Raw genomic sequence first — 14826 nt, 5'->3', positions numbered from 1 at the left:
AAAAAAACTCTTGTAGACGCAGAAGAGCGTACAAAGAAGCTAGTTTATACTGAAGTATCCGTACAAAAAATTTTGATCGAATTGAGCTACTAGAACCATTCCGTCCAAGTAGCCAAGTAAATCGAATAGATTAAGAAGGGGTAGGATACAAATGAAACAGAACATTTGTAAATTACAAATCGAACAAAAGAAAACTGAAGGGGGCTTCTCCCTCAGATTAACGTTTCTTGGCATGACTTCCCCCTAATTTCTTTTATGATCAACAGATAGGGTTCCACAACCTGCTCACCCGGGCTGCCGAGCATGATAAATATCAATCATTGGACAAGATGCTCGCGAAATCAATCACCGCTTGAAATGACATGCCCGACTCATATGTTTTGCTTCCTCTACATCAAAGACAATTAAGAATCTACCATATCTCCACATCTTATTCATAAGTTGCTCCCCAAAGCTGGTTCCTTTTGGTTCATCATCATATCTTGGAACTGCTTCCGTTTGGCAGCCCTGATGTCAAGTATGCTAGGTGGCATAGGTTTGATTGAACCATGTAACTCAACTAGGCTAAAGAATTCTTGTTTGGTTAAACTCTTCTTCTGGACAAGTTCATCCACCACCGCATCCATGAGCTTTCGGTTTTTCTGCAGAATCTGTTATCCAAAACAAAGATATGTAACTTTGTTAAGGTAAGAATAACAGAAAACAACACTGAAAAAGTCTTTTACATTACCTCTTTTGCACGTTCATAACACATGTTGACAATTTGCAATGCTTCCGTATCAAGGTCCTGAAAATAAGATTTATTACAAGGCATTAATTGTATATTCACTCTTTACCTGTTTGCTTCTTGCATTCACTTCTTAGTTACAGGAACATGTACATATATAGACATTGGAATTTTCAAAGCAAAAACCAACTCAAAATCACCAAGTATAAATGCATAAATGCAAGTGTATAAAGAGATTGAATTACATTGAGTCGATCTGCAACCCAGAAATTAGATAGCCCGTGATGTTTCTCTGAAAGGCCACCAAGAACATACGTTCGTGCGGCTGACCTAGCATTATCTGCCGTTTCGGCCCATATAGTACTTAACTGGAGAAAAAGTACGAAGAAGAATTCAGATGCATCACCCATAGACTTGGAAAAGGAAAAGTCACCGTATTTACAAGATTTGGATCCACATAAACAATGTATTAACCATTTTCTATGAGAAGTCAGATGATCCTAACATTTATTGTACTCTGTAGCATGCAAGTTGTATTACAAAATGCAGAAGCTTCCTCAAATCCATAAAATGAGTCAAAGGCACAAATCAATATACAAGACATATAAAATGAACCCTTCCTATTAGCAATGGATTTTCTGAAGTTGAGAAACTGGTTTTACTTTTTAATTTTCTGGTTGCTATAGTTGACTATATTTTTCTACAGCAGAGTTTCTACATACCACAACTGAACATACAAGACATAATGTGCATATAAAGGATTAGAGATTTTCTTACCTGATCCTCACCGAACCAAAGTTCATCAGCTGCACGTGGTGCCAGTTGAACAGTGATATGATCCAGGAGTGATTGCCGACTTCATGACATGGGGAGATATGAGAAAATAATTATTAGAAAGAAACAAGCATGAATTTCTAATGCAATATCAACAAGAAGCAGCACAATTAATATAATGGCATTACTAAAGACAACATCTACTCCTAAGTTCACACCCTTCAAGGACACCGCATGCTTGATCTTATTGTATTGTTCATAGTATTTTAGTTTCTATTCCTGACATGCTTGATTTCCAGAATATGCCTCTCTTGTCATTCATCTTTCTACAATTGTGATCATCTCATATATTAAAACTTAAGATTTAAATTACTCTTAGTGTTAGTTAATAACAACCTATATCTTTAATGACCCATTTAAACAATTTCCAATCAATAATATCTTCATTAATATATTAATATATTTGAAAAAATGAGGAAAGCTCTATCATCTTTTTTGAATTAAGACTTCCTATTAGTAAACTTTATTACTTAAAATCAAATGATTGACCTAGACTGATTAAAAAAATTACTTTGATGATAAAGTCTCACTGTTTAATATTTCCTATCATTAGTAGCTATGATTTTAATCTGAAGTACCATTTCTTTCTACTCTCTACATATATACTTTAACTTTTATATTCAGTGATACACTAAAGTTGACATGCAATTCACGTTTAAGTGTGCTTTGAAAAGATGACTAAAGAAATAGGGATACAAAGGAAGCCATACGTAAGCATTCCTTCTTTGAACTTGATAGGATCCATTTTCATTCTCACATAACCCAACTCCCTACCAGCTCTAGGAGCAATTGTGACCTGCGCCATATGAATAAACTGTTAGAAAATTTCTACTCATTATTTTATAGGAAGTAAGTTTTTTCTCAATGTTACACTAACAAGAATATTTGGAAGAGCATAAATCAAATCAAGGAATAGTATATTCAAAATTCTTAAAGCAAAAAGTGAAATTAGCTAATTTAAAGTCAATGAACCCAATGAAACATAAACTATTCCACAAAGACATAGAATAAGATGTGAACTTCTCATTTCTCAAATAGAACTTCAAATGAGCAATGATTCTAATCTTTCGTGAACAGTTGGGATATATAAGAAAGATATAAAGGATGACCAACAATGAGTAATTATTTGACTTGCTTAAAACGCCCAGCATGTAACGTAGTGTAGGTTTGAAACAGTATATGCTATGAAAAGGTGAAAGTGACAAGACTTGAGTTTAAGGACCATACGAACTCAATATTTTTAAGGTCAGGATAGTTCACAGCAACAACAGCCATTGCGGCCTCATTAATAGCTACTTGCTTCCATGTATCTAAACTTCTCTCCTTCCTATCCAGCATTCCTCTTTCTTCCATTTGTGCAGCTTGTAATAGGTCATCAGTAGTTATCTGCATATACAACAAGATCAAGTGTTCAAAAGAGCAGATCAAAATGGTAGGCATAAATAACTAACTTGAAAACATTAAGATATTCAAATCTTCAAGAAATCAGCTGCGCATATTCAAATATAGGCAAAAATGGGCATAAATTTTATAAATTCATAATGGAATTTTAAACCTGAAAGAAAAACATAATTATTATATTTGTATTACCAATCCCAAGCTCGAGCCTCTAGCACATGTTTTAAGGTGATACATACAGAAGACCTGAATAACTTTCACATTCATATATTAGCCCCCAGCAAATCTAGTAAACACATTGATACATAACTTAGCCTCGTTTGTTTTCATCCTTCTTCTTTTTTTATAAAGGTTTTTCATCACTCATATTTCTTTTCATCTTCTCTTTTTAGTGCAAGGTGCAATATCAATCAATCAGAAAAATCCAATGATAAGGGGTGTAATCTAAGAAGAGGAAGTAATACCTCAGTCCTTCCATCACGCATCATGTTGATTGCGGCAACCTCAACTATGTTAGCTAGCTCTGCACCAACCATTCCATCAGTCATACTAGCAATAGCCATATAGTCCACGTCTTCAGCCATAGGCTTCTTGCGTGCATGAACCTATAAAAAGGACACGGAAACAAACTGGAAAAATATAAGCCATTTATGGAAACAATAAATCATTGGGGCAATTGAACATGGGCAGTCTTGCAATGCCATATATGCAGTGCAAATGGTACAGGATATAAGTTATGGACTACTACCTTCAAAATTTCAATGCGACCTATAAGACCAGGCTTAGGGATATATATCTTTCGATCAAACCGTCCAGGTCTGACAAGAGCTGGATCTAGAATGTCTGGTCTATTTGTGGAAGCAATAGTGATCACTTCACCTCTTCCTTCAAACCCATCCAAGGAAACAAGGAGCTGGAGAATACACACAAGAATGAACAATTTAAAGTTTAGTTGAAAAATTTTAGTACTAAGTTCAAATAAAAAAACATTTATATATTCCCAACCTAACCTGATTAAGAGTAGCATCACGTTCTTGCCCACCAGAACCCTTGATCAAACCACGCTCCCTTCCAACAGCATCCAACTCATCAATGAAGACAACCGATGGAGCCTGTGCATATAAACTCAAAAATCATGAGATTTAACAATTTGTGCACCTTCACTACACCCTCTAAAAGAAAAGTACAAACAAGAAAGGCATAACTTCTCACCTATATCTGTTATCTCCTTGAAAATGATTAAACAGAGAAATGACATCATTTAACACTTACTGATGCAATAATATTATTGAAAACTAGTTCCCAGACTAGCCTATTGTATAAGGAAATTAAAAGGACATGGTGTGGAAAAAATGTGCGGTAAGGTGGTTGGTGCAATGTCAAGAGAGCAAAATTGAACAGCGAATGTCAACACTTACGTTTTCCCTTGCTTCCTGATAAAGTGCTCGGACACGAGATGCACCAACCCCAACATATATCTCCACAAACTGAGAGGCCGAAATGGAAAAGAAGTTGACGCCTGCCTCACCAGCTACAGCTTTTGCAAGCAAGGTCTTACCCACTCCAGGAGGGCCACAAAGAAGTATCCCACCTGATCAAGAAATTAATGACCCGCACAAAATAAATCATGCATAAAGCAATACCAAAAACAAACAAGTAAATGGAAAATAATTGGGAAAACAGAACAATCAAATCAGTGTGCTTTCAGTGGAATCAGAGCATAACCAGGGCATATCAACAATCATTCAACACAGGGGCAGTCATATAAGTCATATATTAAGCACACAAACCATGTCATATAAGAAAAGCTATCTAACAATGTCAATAGCTCAGCCGCATTGCTACAGCATCTAACCTGGTATTTTAACTCCTCTTCTCCTATACATTTCACCATGAGTGAAGAACTTGACAATCTCCTCAAGCTCAAGCCGGATCTTCCCAAGGCCGGCTACATCCGAAAACTTGACATCCACGCCTCTCTCCAAATACTGAGGCAGCCTCTTATTATGAGCTCGTCGCACCCGAGCCCCAGACTTCATGAACTGCATAGCCATTTTCAAATAAGGGTTTTGCTCACCCTTCCCTTGCTCAATCTCCTCCTCCTCCTCACCCTCAATCCCCTCCATCTCCCTCTCCAATTCCCTCATTTTCTTCCTCTCCTCCGCCTCTGCCTTTTCAATCTTCAACCTATCCTCATAGTCCTTCTTCTGCCTCCTATAACTAAACACTACGGTCCTGTAAAAAATATAGAAGAACACCAGTCCAAGCGCAGTGGCAACATTGGAGTCCTGAGCCAAATTGGCCCATACATTGGCCATCTCCAGATAATTCCTACGTGCCTGACGCAACGACTCATCGTGTTTCTTCTTCCTCATCTCTCTCTTTACTCTCCTCTCCTCCTCTTTCTTCTGGGCCTTCATGGCCTTGTCGATCATATCTCGTTCCTTCCTCATTCTCTCAAGCTCCTCCTTCCTCTGTGTCTTAAACTCCTCCCTCGCTCTCCTCAACTCCATAGCTCTCTTGCTCTCCTTCTTCGGCTTCACAAACGACGACAAAAACGCCGGCCATTTCGCCACAAAACCCAAGTACGGTGACGGAACTTCCGGCCGTTTAAGCGGCGGCGTATAGGCATTGACGCACAAAGACTCGATTTTCAACTCTTCCCATTGTTCCCAAAACCTCCTATCGCTATCCACCGAAGGCAAAACGGTGCGTAGAACCCGATTATCTTCGAGAACAACCAATACGGGCTCTACTCTTTTTTGCAATTCAACACCAGGAGGCTTGATAACATGTTTGAGCTTACCCTCCTGGTTCAATATCAAGAGCTGGGTGTACGGAATTCGATTGGAGACGACGGGGAGGCCTTGGGACCAAGACTCGAGCTCTTGATGAGATAAAGCTTTGGATTTGTTGAGCGTGGACTTCTTGGGCACTCGCTTTTTCTCTTTGACGGCGGCTATGCCGGTTGGGATTTGGGGGAGAGCGGTGGAGATTACAGTGAGAGTTACAGAAAGCTTGAGGAAATCGAAATTGGGTTTCTGGGTTTTATCGTTTTCATCATTATCATCAGTGATTGAGAGGTGGGAAGAAATGGAGGATGGAGCGAGAGGTTTTGGTGGGTTTTTATTGAGGGGTTGGGGTTTGGGGTTTGGGGATAGAGAAGAAGATGAGTAAGAGCCCAGAAGGCATTGGCAGGCCATGGAGTTTTGGTTCGTGAAAGCTTAATTGTGCCACTCTGCTACATTTGAGAAGCGAAGGTGATGTTGATGAGAAGTGAAGCTGAGGGAGTGCGTGAGTTTTTAGCATAATCAGCTTCCATCTTCAGCTTCTTCTCTTCAGTTTCCGTGCTCTGTGAAATCTATCAAAGCTAAAACACTGTTGTGTATTCTACGAGATAGAGTACAGAGACGACGGAGAGGGTTCGTAAAACGACGACGTTACAATCAATTTTCTCCGTTTTTATAGTGGTTTTTTGTTGTGGTCCAATTTAGCTGTACAAGTCCACTACCAAGCCCAAAATTGTATGGGGCTCTCTGTTTATTACAACCCAATCCTAATATTGGTCACTTTGTCAAATTTTCAATCCATTTCAGTCCAGTACCACGTTGTAATGTAATTTAGGCTTTAATTATGCCTGTGTGTCGACCGTTATTTTGCGTCTCACTGTTCTTTACAAATTACATGTATTGTCATATGGGTGATATGTATGCACGAAGAATAATGTGAAAGTTAATATGAACAAATCAATGAAACTAAATGGATTTAACAGAAATTTTTACCAACTTAACGGATGAAGTTCCCACTTCTCACATCCTTGCATGTCCAAGATCTTTTGTTTTTCATTTATAATGTGCAGGAAGAGTATCTCTTTTTCTCTCTTTTTACTCATTAGGATAGAAAATCTCTCTCTTTTTTAAACTCTATTAACTTGGGTATTGCATTGTTGACTAAAACATCTAGGTAAGTAGTTTCCACAAAAATGGCCAGTAGCCTCAGTTCTTGCCCAATACTAATAGCAACCATATGCATCCATCCAGAATTCCCAGCATTTGGAACTTTACCATACCCAGCATCCAGAATTCCCAGCCTTAAAAACAGTGGGATTAATTTATTTATTTAATGTTACATAACTATCATTACAGAGTTGAAGCGCAAGAACATTAAGCAAGTGCAAAATGATGCAACTCCATCTCATCAGTTGTTTGAGAGCCAAATCACATTCTGGATAGCAGATATTGCCAGCAAGAGGCCGCTCAAGAAAGTGCAGGCTATTGAGATTGCAACATGGTAGCAGAAAATGTGCAATGGTTTACAAAAATCAGGCAGAGCCGTGTGCCGGATCCCGGTACGGTTCAGGTTGCTTACCCCGGATGCAGCTGACCCTGCGCTCATCATTGCATATGCAAACACCTGTAACAGAGATTAAAACAATAAGATCACATTCAGATTGTAGATGCCGAATTTTGAAATCTAAATCTAAATCTGTCAATTGCTGTACTCCACTCTGTAGCTCTAGTGTTAAAGAGCATTCACCCATGTACTCGACTCATGACCTCGAATTTCCCCATAAAACCCGAGCTCTCCATTATATAATATATATGTCTCACATCACATGTAATTGCATTTGGCCAGAAAAGTGATAGAGGGAATGGTGACTACCTGATCCCCAGCATAAGTAAGCCATGCATGATTTCTCGAGGGAATTAATGGAGACTTCCTCAGCAGCCTTGACACATTTATTAGTAGTTGCAGCAATGAGTGAGCTACCACAGCTGCTGAAACTCCCACCAGATACCTGCTCACCACAAATTCAAAACATTATTCATTTAGCCTTCAGATCCACCCAAAATCACACTCCTACAACCCAGCTAGTATTTTGTTATATGCCGGTGGTTGTCATTTTGGTGTTTTCTTGAAACATCATGTTCGTCTATTTTATAGAGTCACAATTATATATTTTAACGTCTTATAAATTGCTTACCTTTCTATAAATATGACTTGCGAACGAAGACTTGAAAATAAACATTACATACATGATCCAGCATATACATTACATACATGATCTGTTTGGTTTTACAATTTTCAGATCGATTGATTATTTTTGCCCCATTATGAAGTTGGTTTCATCCACAAAAGCATGTCATCCATTTGTTATGAATTTTCAACAAGTAAGACAAAATGTTTAAACGAGATCAAGACTAAAATATAGAATAAGAAAACGTTAGAGAAAACAAAAGAAAAAGAATAATCAGTCAGTCACGGGTCTTATTCTGTTCATTCATATGGCATGAAGTTGGAAAGAGGGGCAGGCAGGGGGAGCCTCAAATATTTAATCTGTTGTCATTTTGGGAAGGGAAGCGCCAAACACAAGGGCAAATTCGTCAACGTCAAACTTCAACTGAATCAGTCAAGGGAGCATGACAAACAAACCAAGAGAAAATTGGGTGGAAACCCAGTAGCAAATAAACCGAAAGTCCAGGGGTATTTTAGCAAACCGAAAAAAGTACGTGCTAAATTCAACAGACCTCCGTCATGCTTGGATTGGACGCTCCAAGCATATTTCATGTTTCATAAATCTTTCTCTCGATCTCTAAAATGTATGAAATATGTTACGTGAAATCCCTAAGATAATAAAACGCATATATATGCATTAAATTAAAATTATTCTCTGTCTTCTTGTTTCTATGGGAAGGGTATTTGAGTAATTTGGGAGGGGAGTGGAGTGCAGGCGCTTACTCGTAGGAGTCGGCGAAAGACCACCTGGAGTTAACGGGGAGCTGAAATCCGTAGATGGAGACCGTACTCGCCTCCCTGGCTGTCACCATGAACGACAGAGCTGTCACCGAAGCCGCCATGCACATCACCCTCAGGCACACCTGCGCCACGTCACCCTTCCGGAGCAAGCCACGTGCTCCGGCTTCATTCATGGTTCCGTTGATCTCCACCACCACCTTCCCGACCTCTGCCACCTCCTCGCCGACCGACGTCGTTTTTCGGCTGCCCACCATTTCTCCTCTTAATTTGATTTTCTGTGTCTTCTTCTTCTTGTAAGCTAAGAGTTTTGTGTGGGTTTTGGATGTGAAGGAAATGCTCGTACAACTTACAAGTACGTGTGTGTGCCAAATTGCCAAGCAGAGCACTGGTTTAGTGGCTTTTTATAAACCCGGGGGGCTCCGTTCCCTGCGGTTACGTACCCTACGGTTCTTACATTTGAATACAGCCAAGAACTAATTGCAATTTGTTTTCTTTCTTTTCTTTTATTGCATGGAAGTTTGAACTTAAAATCTCTATCCTTTACTTCTCTAATTTCATGATGCTATGATGTTCACAATCAACAATTGTCTTTTTCTTTTTTGAATCGGGAAAGTTAGGAATATGGAAGAGAATGAAACTGGTATGTGATTAATTTTAATTCCTAATTTTTCAAGTATTAAATTATGAATTTTAACGTGAAACTTACATAATTTTAACGTGAAACATGAATAAGAATAATTCCAAGGCGCATGTATTAGCAAACATAAGAGAAGTATAATTCCAATACTCATTCAATTTTCAATCATATATAAATAAAAATTATTGTAATTCATTAACAATTTATGATAAACATTAAAACATATAGCATTATTATATAGAGCATAACTAGAGTATCCCTAGATTTGTCCCAAGAGATTATTATTAAAATACTTGCTAGCTCTCTCTCTCTCTCTCTCTCTCTCTCTCTCTCTCTCTCTCTCTCTCTCTCTCTCTCTCTCTCTCTCTCTCTCTCTACCTACCTATAGTTTATTGTATTTTAAATGTCCTTGCAACATTAAAAATGATGGAGGTTTTTTTGGATTGGTTAGCTTAAGTTAACTGCTGCATGAGAGGGACAGGTGGATAGAATGTTGAGGGAGAGAAGATGAGCCCCGTGAGTGTACATATTGCAATGGAAATGATGCCTTGTCTTTTTATATACATACTTCAGCTTTCTTGGTTGGACTCTTCACAGTTCACTGCTAGCCAGCTATGACATAATGAGGACCTCTAATTTTCATCACTGGAGTCTGGAGAGCCTCATTGGGCTCTTCAATTTTCAGAGCCTTCTAGCTACTTCTCAAAACTCATAACATAAAATTAGAAAGAAAAATGTCATGTTTAGGCAAAATCTTAGATGAAGGGGGTGGACTCACACTACTTTGCTCAACTGGTCTAACTTATTTTTACATACACACTAGAATTTTTAATCAAAAACACTCCAGGGCAAACTCCGGCCTCAATTATTATTTAATCAAGTGGTGGTCTCTTTATCAAACGAAGGTTTTGAGTTCAAGTTTCATTGATTGACCAGGAATTTTTTAGCGGTGGTGAAATTTTGAAATGCTAAAAACTCTTTATGGATTGAATATCTAAGGCTTTTTACCTAGATTGACCTTAGGACCCTTCATGCATTTATATCATATATGAAAAATTATTTTATGTAAAAATATTGACTAGTTATGACAAAATGGTTTTTTGGAATAATCATTTTCTCAAGATAATTTTTGGTGGCTTTTATTCCTTACACATCAAATAAGAAAACTTGATTTTATGGGATTTTATTATGAAGTATATATTGACTTAATGAGCCATCATTTTTAGCTTAAATCATATTTTGCACTAAAACTGATTTTTCATATTTTGATTTGTTGTGACTAGCGAAGCTCGGGCTCAGAGTTTGTTAGCTCCAAATTTATGATGTTGAGAGTTGAATTGTACCAATATTCTAACCAAGGGGGAAACCTACTTGTGTGGAACTGGGATAACACTATTTTTCTATTTCCAGTCAATAACAGTATGTCACGTGTAATTACTTTTCAACTTGGCATACCGTGATTGGTCCGAGATAACAAGAAAGTATTATCCCCGTTTCACACAAGTTTTTCTACTATAAGTGGGAGTAGAAGTTAGAAATAGCACATGTGAAAATGGTTTTGATGGTCTGGAATCTGGATACGTAGAAACCTAAGACGAACCTTAGTTTAATCCTAAGACCAACCGTAGTTTGACAGCTTAAGACTGACCACAAATCGGCAGCAATCTTGCTGAACAGGTAAGCATGTACAGCCAATTTGACATAAAATTCATTCCATTTGATATCAGTCTGATACATCCTGTAATAACCTAAAAATACAAATTAATTAACAGTGCTCACACATCAAGATGCAACTTGCATGTAATAAGCAAAACCACTTATTATCATACATAACCACAACTGACTTAAGTTTATTAGCCTTGAAAATGTTGGAGTAAAAAATAAGTAAAGGAGATTCCAACTAATAAGGACGTAATGACCAGACACCTCTTCAAGTCTAAACTTCAAATTTTTCGCAACAATTATATTTTCTTATCACAAATGCCGTAGTACCAGTTTGTTGACCAGAGCAGCTAAACTCTAAACCCCAAACATTAAATCCATGACTTTGGACACCATTGACTTCGTTGGGGAAGCAATCGAACCACCGGATTGTCGTGCACTGGTATTACCATTTTGAAGATAGTAAGGACGAGGGGGGGCTCTTGAAGCATTCAGTTCTGCATGTTTCATGGCTGGTTGGGGGGGCAATGTCATGAAACCCTGATTGTTGATCCTTTCATTTAATGCATGGCGTTGCATTGGATCCAGTGGCTTCACACCTATAATTAGCGCCCCGTTAATCTGCATCCCGTTCTTGCTGAGAGCCTTCTGAGCATCAAAGTAATTCTGCACCACCAGAATTAAGAACAGTTAACAAATTTTTACTCAAATTGACGTGATATATCTTCAGTCAATCGCAGTTACATCCGTCTGATACTTCAGCCAGACTGAGCAAACGAAGAGAAAGGTGGAAATAAAGTTAAGTCTTTGGCACACATAGACCCACGCACAAAAGACTACAAGTACAACAAACCCAGAAGAATTTACAGACAAAAAGGCAAAAGAAAAGGGCAAAGCTCAGAAGGACTACTTAGTATCATAACCCTAACTATTTTGACTCAATTTCATGGCAAACTTTACTTCAAAATATTAACCAAACAACAATGGTCTACATCAATTCACCACTACCTATGCGCACAACATAGTGTTACAAATTCCCTTCCATTTCATGGCAGCATCATGCCAATAATAAACCCAAGTTTGAATGGAAGTGATGTACGGTGGTATTTATTATATTCAACAGACTTGAAATAATAGGAACGAAGAGAATATTAATGCTTGGTATAAGAAATTTGATTCACCAAACTTGAAATAATAGGAAAAAAGAAGAACCTGATATAAGATGTGCATCCAGTTGGCATCTCTTGGTCCAGGAACATGTTTCAAAATCACGCCACATTTTTCAAACTCTCGTAAAACTAAATTCGTATCAGCTGGAGAAAATCTGGAAGAAAAAAAAAGACTATTAGAGGCTATACGGATAACTGAGTAAAAACTGCATTTTAATTACTCAAGAAGATAGACAAGCAAGCCCCATTATAAATATAACTTCAAAGGGTCTAAGCCTAAGTGAGATCAAATAAGCTTCAATCAGTAGAATATAGAACTTTTGCCCTACAACATTGAAAACAACCATGAGATATTAAAGAAAAAAAGGAGTTTTGAGAGTTCCCTATATAAGTTTTAGAGTGCATAACGAAATAATACCATAGTCCTCTCCAACTGTGAACTAGAAGCACGGTGTGGCAATTTATATAAATTAGTTCAAAATTTATAAAATACCAATCACCATCATATAAAATATATTACATAATCAGATTGTCTTACTTCTAAATGTTTAATTACCGAACAAGATACCCTTTTTTATTCTGCAAGTTCAACAAATTCTATGTGGTTAAGAAGCAAAAAGGAGCAGAGGCTTGGGGAAAGGGTATGTGGTTTGTGAAAAATTAAGAGTCAATCGACAAACCACTTGCTCATCAATAACCAGCTAAAAGACATTTGTCAATGTAGAACACTTATTTAACAAATATTAGAAATTTCTCAAGATTTTTGAGATTTCAGACAAATTTGGCAAGAAAATAGGCTCTTATGATCACTGACCACTTTAAGTTCAAAAAGTATGTCAGGGGGACATTTGATTCAAGCATATCTGAAACCTTTAATAGCTTGGAAAACAAGAGATTATTTCTTTTATTTTTCTTTTTAAAACTCTTTTCTTTGCCCAACAACCACCAGGCAGGCAATAAGGCCAAAGCCACACACAACACAGCAAAGATGGATTATTACGGATAAGATAATTACCAAAGGTAGACTAAAGCCGAAGGTTATACATTATATATCAGCCAAAGATGTATGAATTTATATATACCCAAGAACAAAGACAAAGGTAAGGTTAAAGAATTACCCATAAACAGTAACCCATTCTTCCTCGTTGAGGTTCCCTGCAGGCAAGGTATTCCTTTGCATCTCTGGCCTTGCAACTTCCCTTGGAGGTGGAAGAGTGATCAGAGCACCAGGCTGAACAACACCCTCAACTGGTGAACTCCTTCCCTTCTCATCTTGCTCACCACCACTCTTTGGGGATGACCACCAATTCATACTCGCTGAACCCTGTTGGCCATGCTGTCCACTTGATAGAGCATAAGAAGTGCTTGCCTCTGATCTGTTTTTTACTGGAGTCAAGGAATCCCGTCCAAAACCATGGACCGGAGTTCTAGGATCTGATTTTATTTCCGGGGATACAGGGTAATCTGGAATTCCAGATTCAGGGGAAAAGTCTGAGCGGTCTTCCAATGTGTAAAGCGGAGGAGGTGGAAGATCTGATCCCCCACCACTCTCACGCCATAGAGCAGAGACTGCTGCTGCCTGGCCTGGAGTTGAAATTTTTCCTCTCCGGGCTGAGACTGGAGAAGTTATATCTTGGAAAAACAATGACTGCCTACCCGATTTGGGAGTTCTATGTACTGTGGTGCTCATCCTGGAAATTTTTTCAAGCACTGATTCCTCTGGAAAATAAAGAATGTAAGACTTGGCCTTCCTTTTGGTTACCACATAAACAATAAAACAAGTAACTTTGTTCAGGTAAACAAAAAAACACACACAACCAGTTGTTGCAGAATGTTAGTCCTTAGGGACCCTGGGTTCACTTAATAATGCACTACCTAAAAAAATATATATATGTTCTTATTTCTTTCCTTTTCAGCAAACAAAACACATTATCATATGAACAAGAAATACGAAGGCCAGACTTTTAACAGTAAATAAATAAATAAAAACCGGAACTTTATTTATTTACTTAAGCAAAGCGAATCAAAGATATAAATTCCTCAAATTCGGTGAATAATTCAAACGAACACGATATGAAACACTCAACCACACTAAAATCGCATAGTTCACAGTTTAAACAAAACCTAGTCTATGGGTTTTCTCCGTTTGGTTTCTGAGAAACGAAGAAAGTCAATAAATTACCTAAAAAACTAAATCGACTCAGTTAGAGCACGAATGCGTAGTAAGCTGAGAGAGAGAGAGTACCTGGGAATTGGGGGCAATGAGGAGTGTGGCACCGATTAGGGATTGAAATAGGAGCTGCTTTCTTTCTTTTTTTTCCCTCCTAAAGAGGGCGTGTCTGTGAGACTCTGACTGTGAGAATGCAGAGCTGCTCAAATAGGAGCCAATTTGAAACCCTAAACCCTCCTCATCAACCAGGAATTCAAATTTTCCTCTTTGGACAATGGTTGTATTGTTTTTTTCCAAATGACGATTTTAGCCTTGTCTCGCTTTCCCGTTTTACCTCTCAGTTGCTTTTCGAAGGAGCTTCCATTTACACCGAAAAAAAAAAGGCAACTACTCAAATCACCTGATTCACCAAATTTTAAATTTTTTTAAAATAAAAATTTTGCTCAAAGTATGGCCTCGTATGATTAGAGTA

General features: G+C 38.0%; 3 protein-coding genes across 3 annotated transcripts; all 3 read right to left on the bottom strand.

Annotated features, from left to right (window-relative positions):
- Positions 1-61: 61 nt before the first annotated feature.
- EMB2083 (AAA-type ATPase family protein) lies at positions 62-6376 on the bottom strand. Its single transcript, XM_021963068.2, has 11 exons — positions 4815-6376; positions 4378-4550; positions 3970-4071; positions 3708-3872; positions 3424-3564; positions 2789-2947; positions 2272-2357; positions 1505-1583; positions 973-1095; positions 731-787; positions 62-650 (listed from the first exon to the last, which is right to left on the bottom strand). The coding sequence occupies exons 1-11, from the start codon at positions 6160-6162 to the stop codon at positions 435-437; spliced, it is 2649 nt and encodes an 882-aa protein (XP_021818760.2). The 5' UTR covers positions 6163-6376; the 3' UTR covers positions 62-434.
- A 554-nt stretch (positions 6377-6930) lies between these two features.
- LOC110760768 (CASP-like protein 3A1) lies at positions 6931-9183 on the bottom strand. The gene is made up of 3 exons (XM_021963089.2): positions 8699-9183; positions 7622-7757; positions 6931-7372 (listed from the first exon to the last, which is right to left on the bottom strand). Exons 1-3 carry the CDS (start codon positions 8968-8970, stop codon positions 7157-7159), a joined length of 624 nt encoding a protein of 207 aa, XP_021818781.2. The 5' UTR covers positions 8971-9183; the 3' UTR covers positions 6931-7156.
- Positions 9184-11039: 1856 nt separating this feature from the next.
- On the bottom strand, positions 11040-14624 carry LOC110760770 (mitotic phosphoprotein N' end (MPPN) family protein). The gene is made up of 4 exons (XM_021963091.2): positions 14430-14624; positions 13303-13903; positions 12228-12339; positions 11040-11681 (listed from the first exon to the last, which is right to left on the bottom strand). Exons 2-4 carry the CDS (start codon positions 13872-13874, stop codon positions 11373-11375), a joined length of 993 nt encoding a protein of 330 aa, XP_021818783.1. The 5' UTR covers positions 13875-13903; positions 14430-14624; the 3' UTR covers positions 11040-11372.
- Positions 14625-14826: the final 202 nt, after the last annotated feature.

This window comes from Prunus avium, chromosome 3 (assembly GCF_965620075.1).
Source record: "Prunus avium chromosome 3, drPruAviu1.hap1.1, whole genome shotgun sequence".
Taxonomy (NCBI): Eukaryota; Viridiplantae; Streptophyta; class Magnoliopsida; order Rosales; family Rosaceae; genus Prunus; species Prunus avium.
This window is presented reverse-complemented; position numbering and strand designations above follow the sequence as displayed.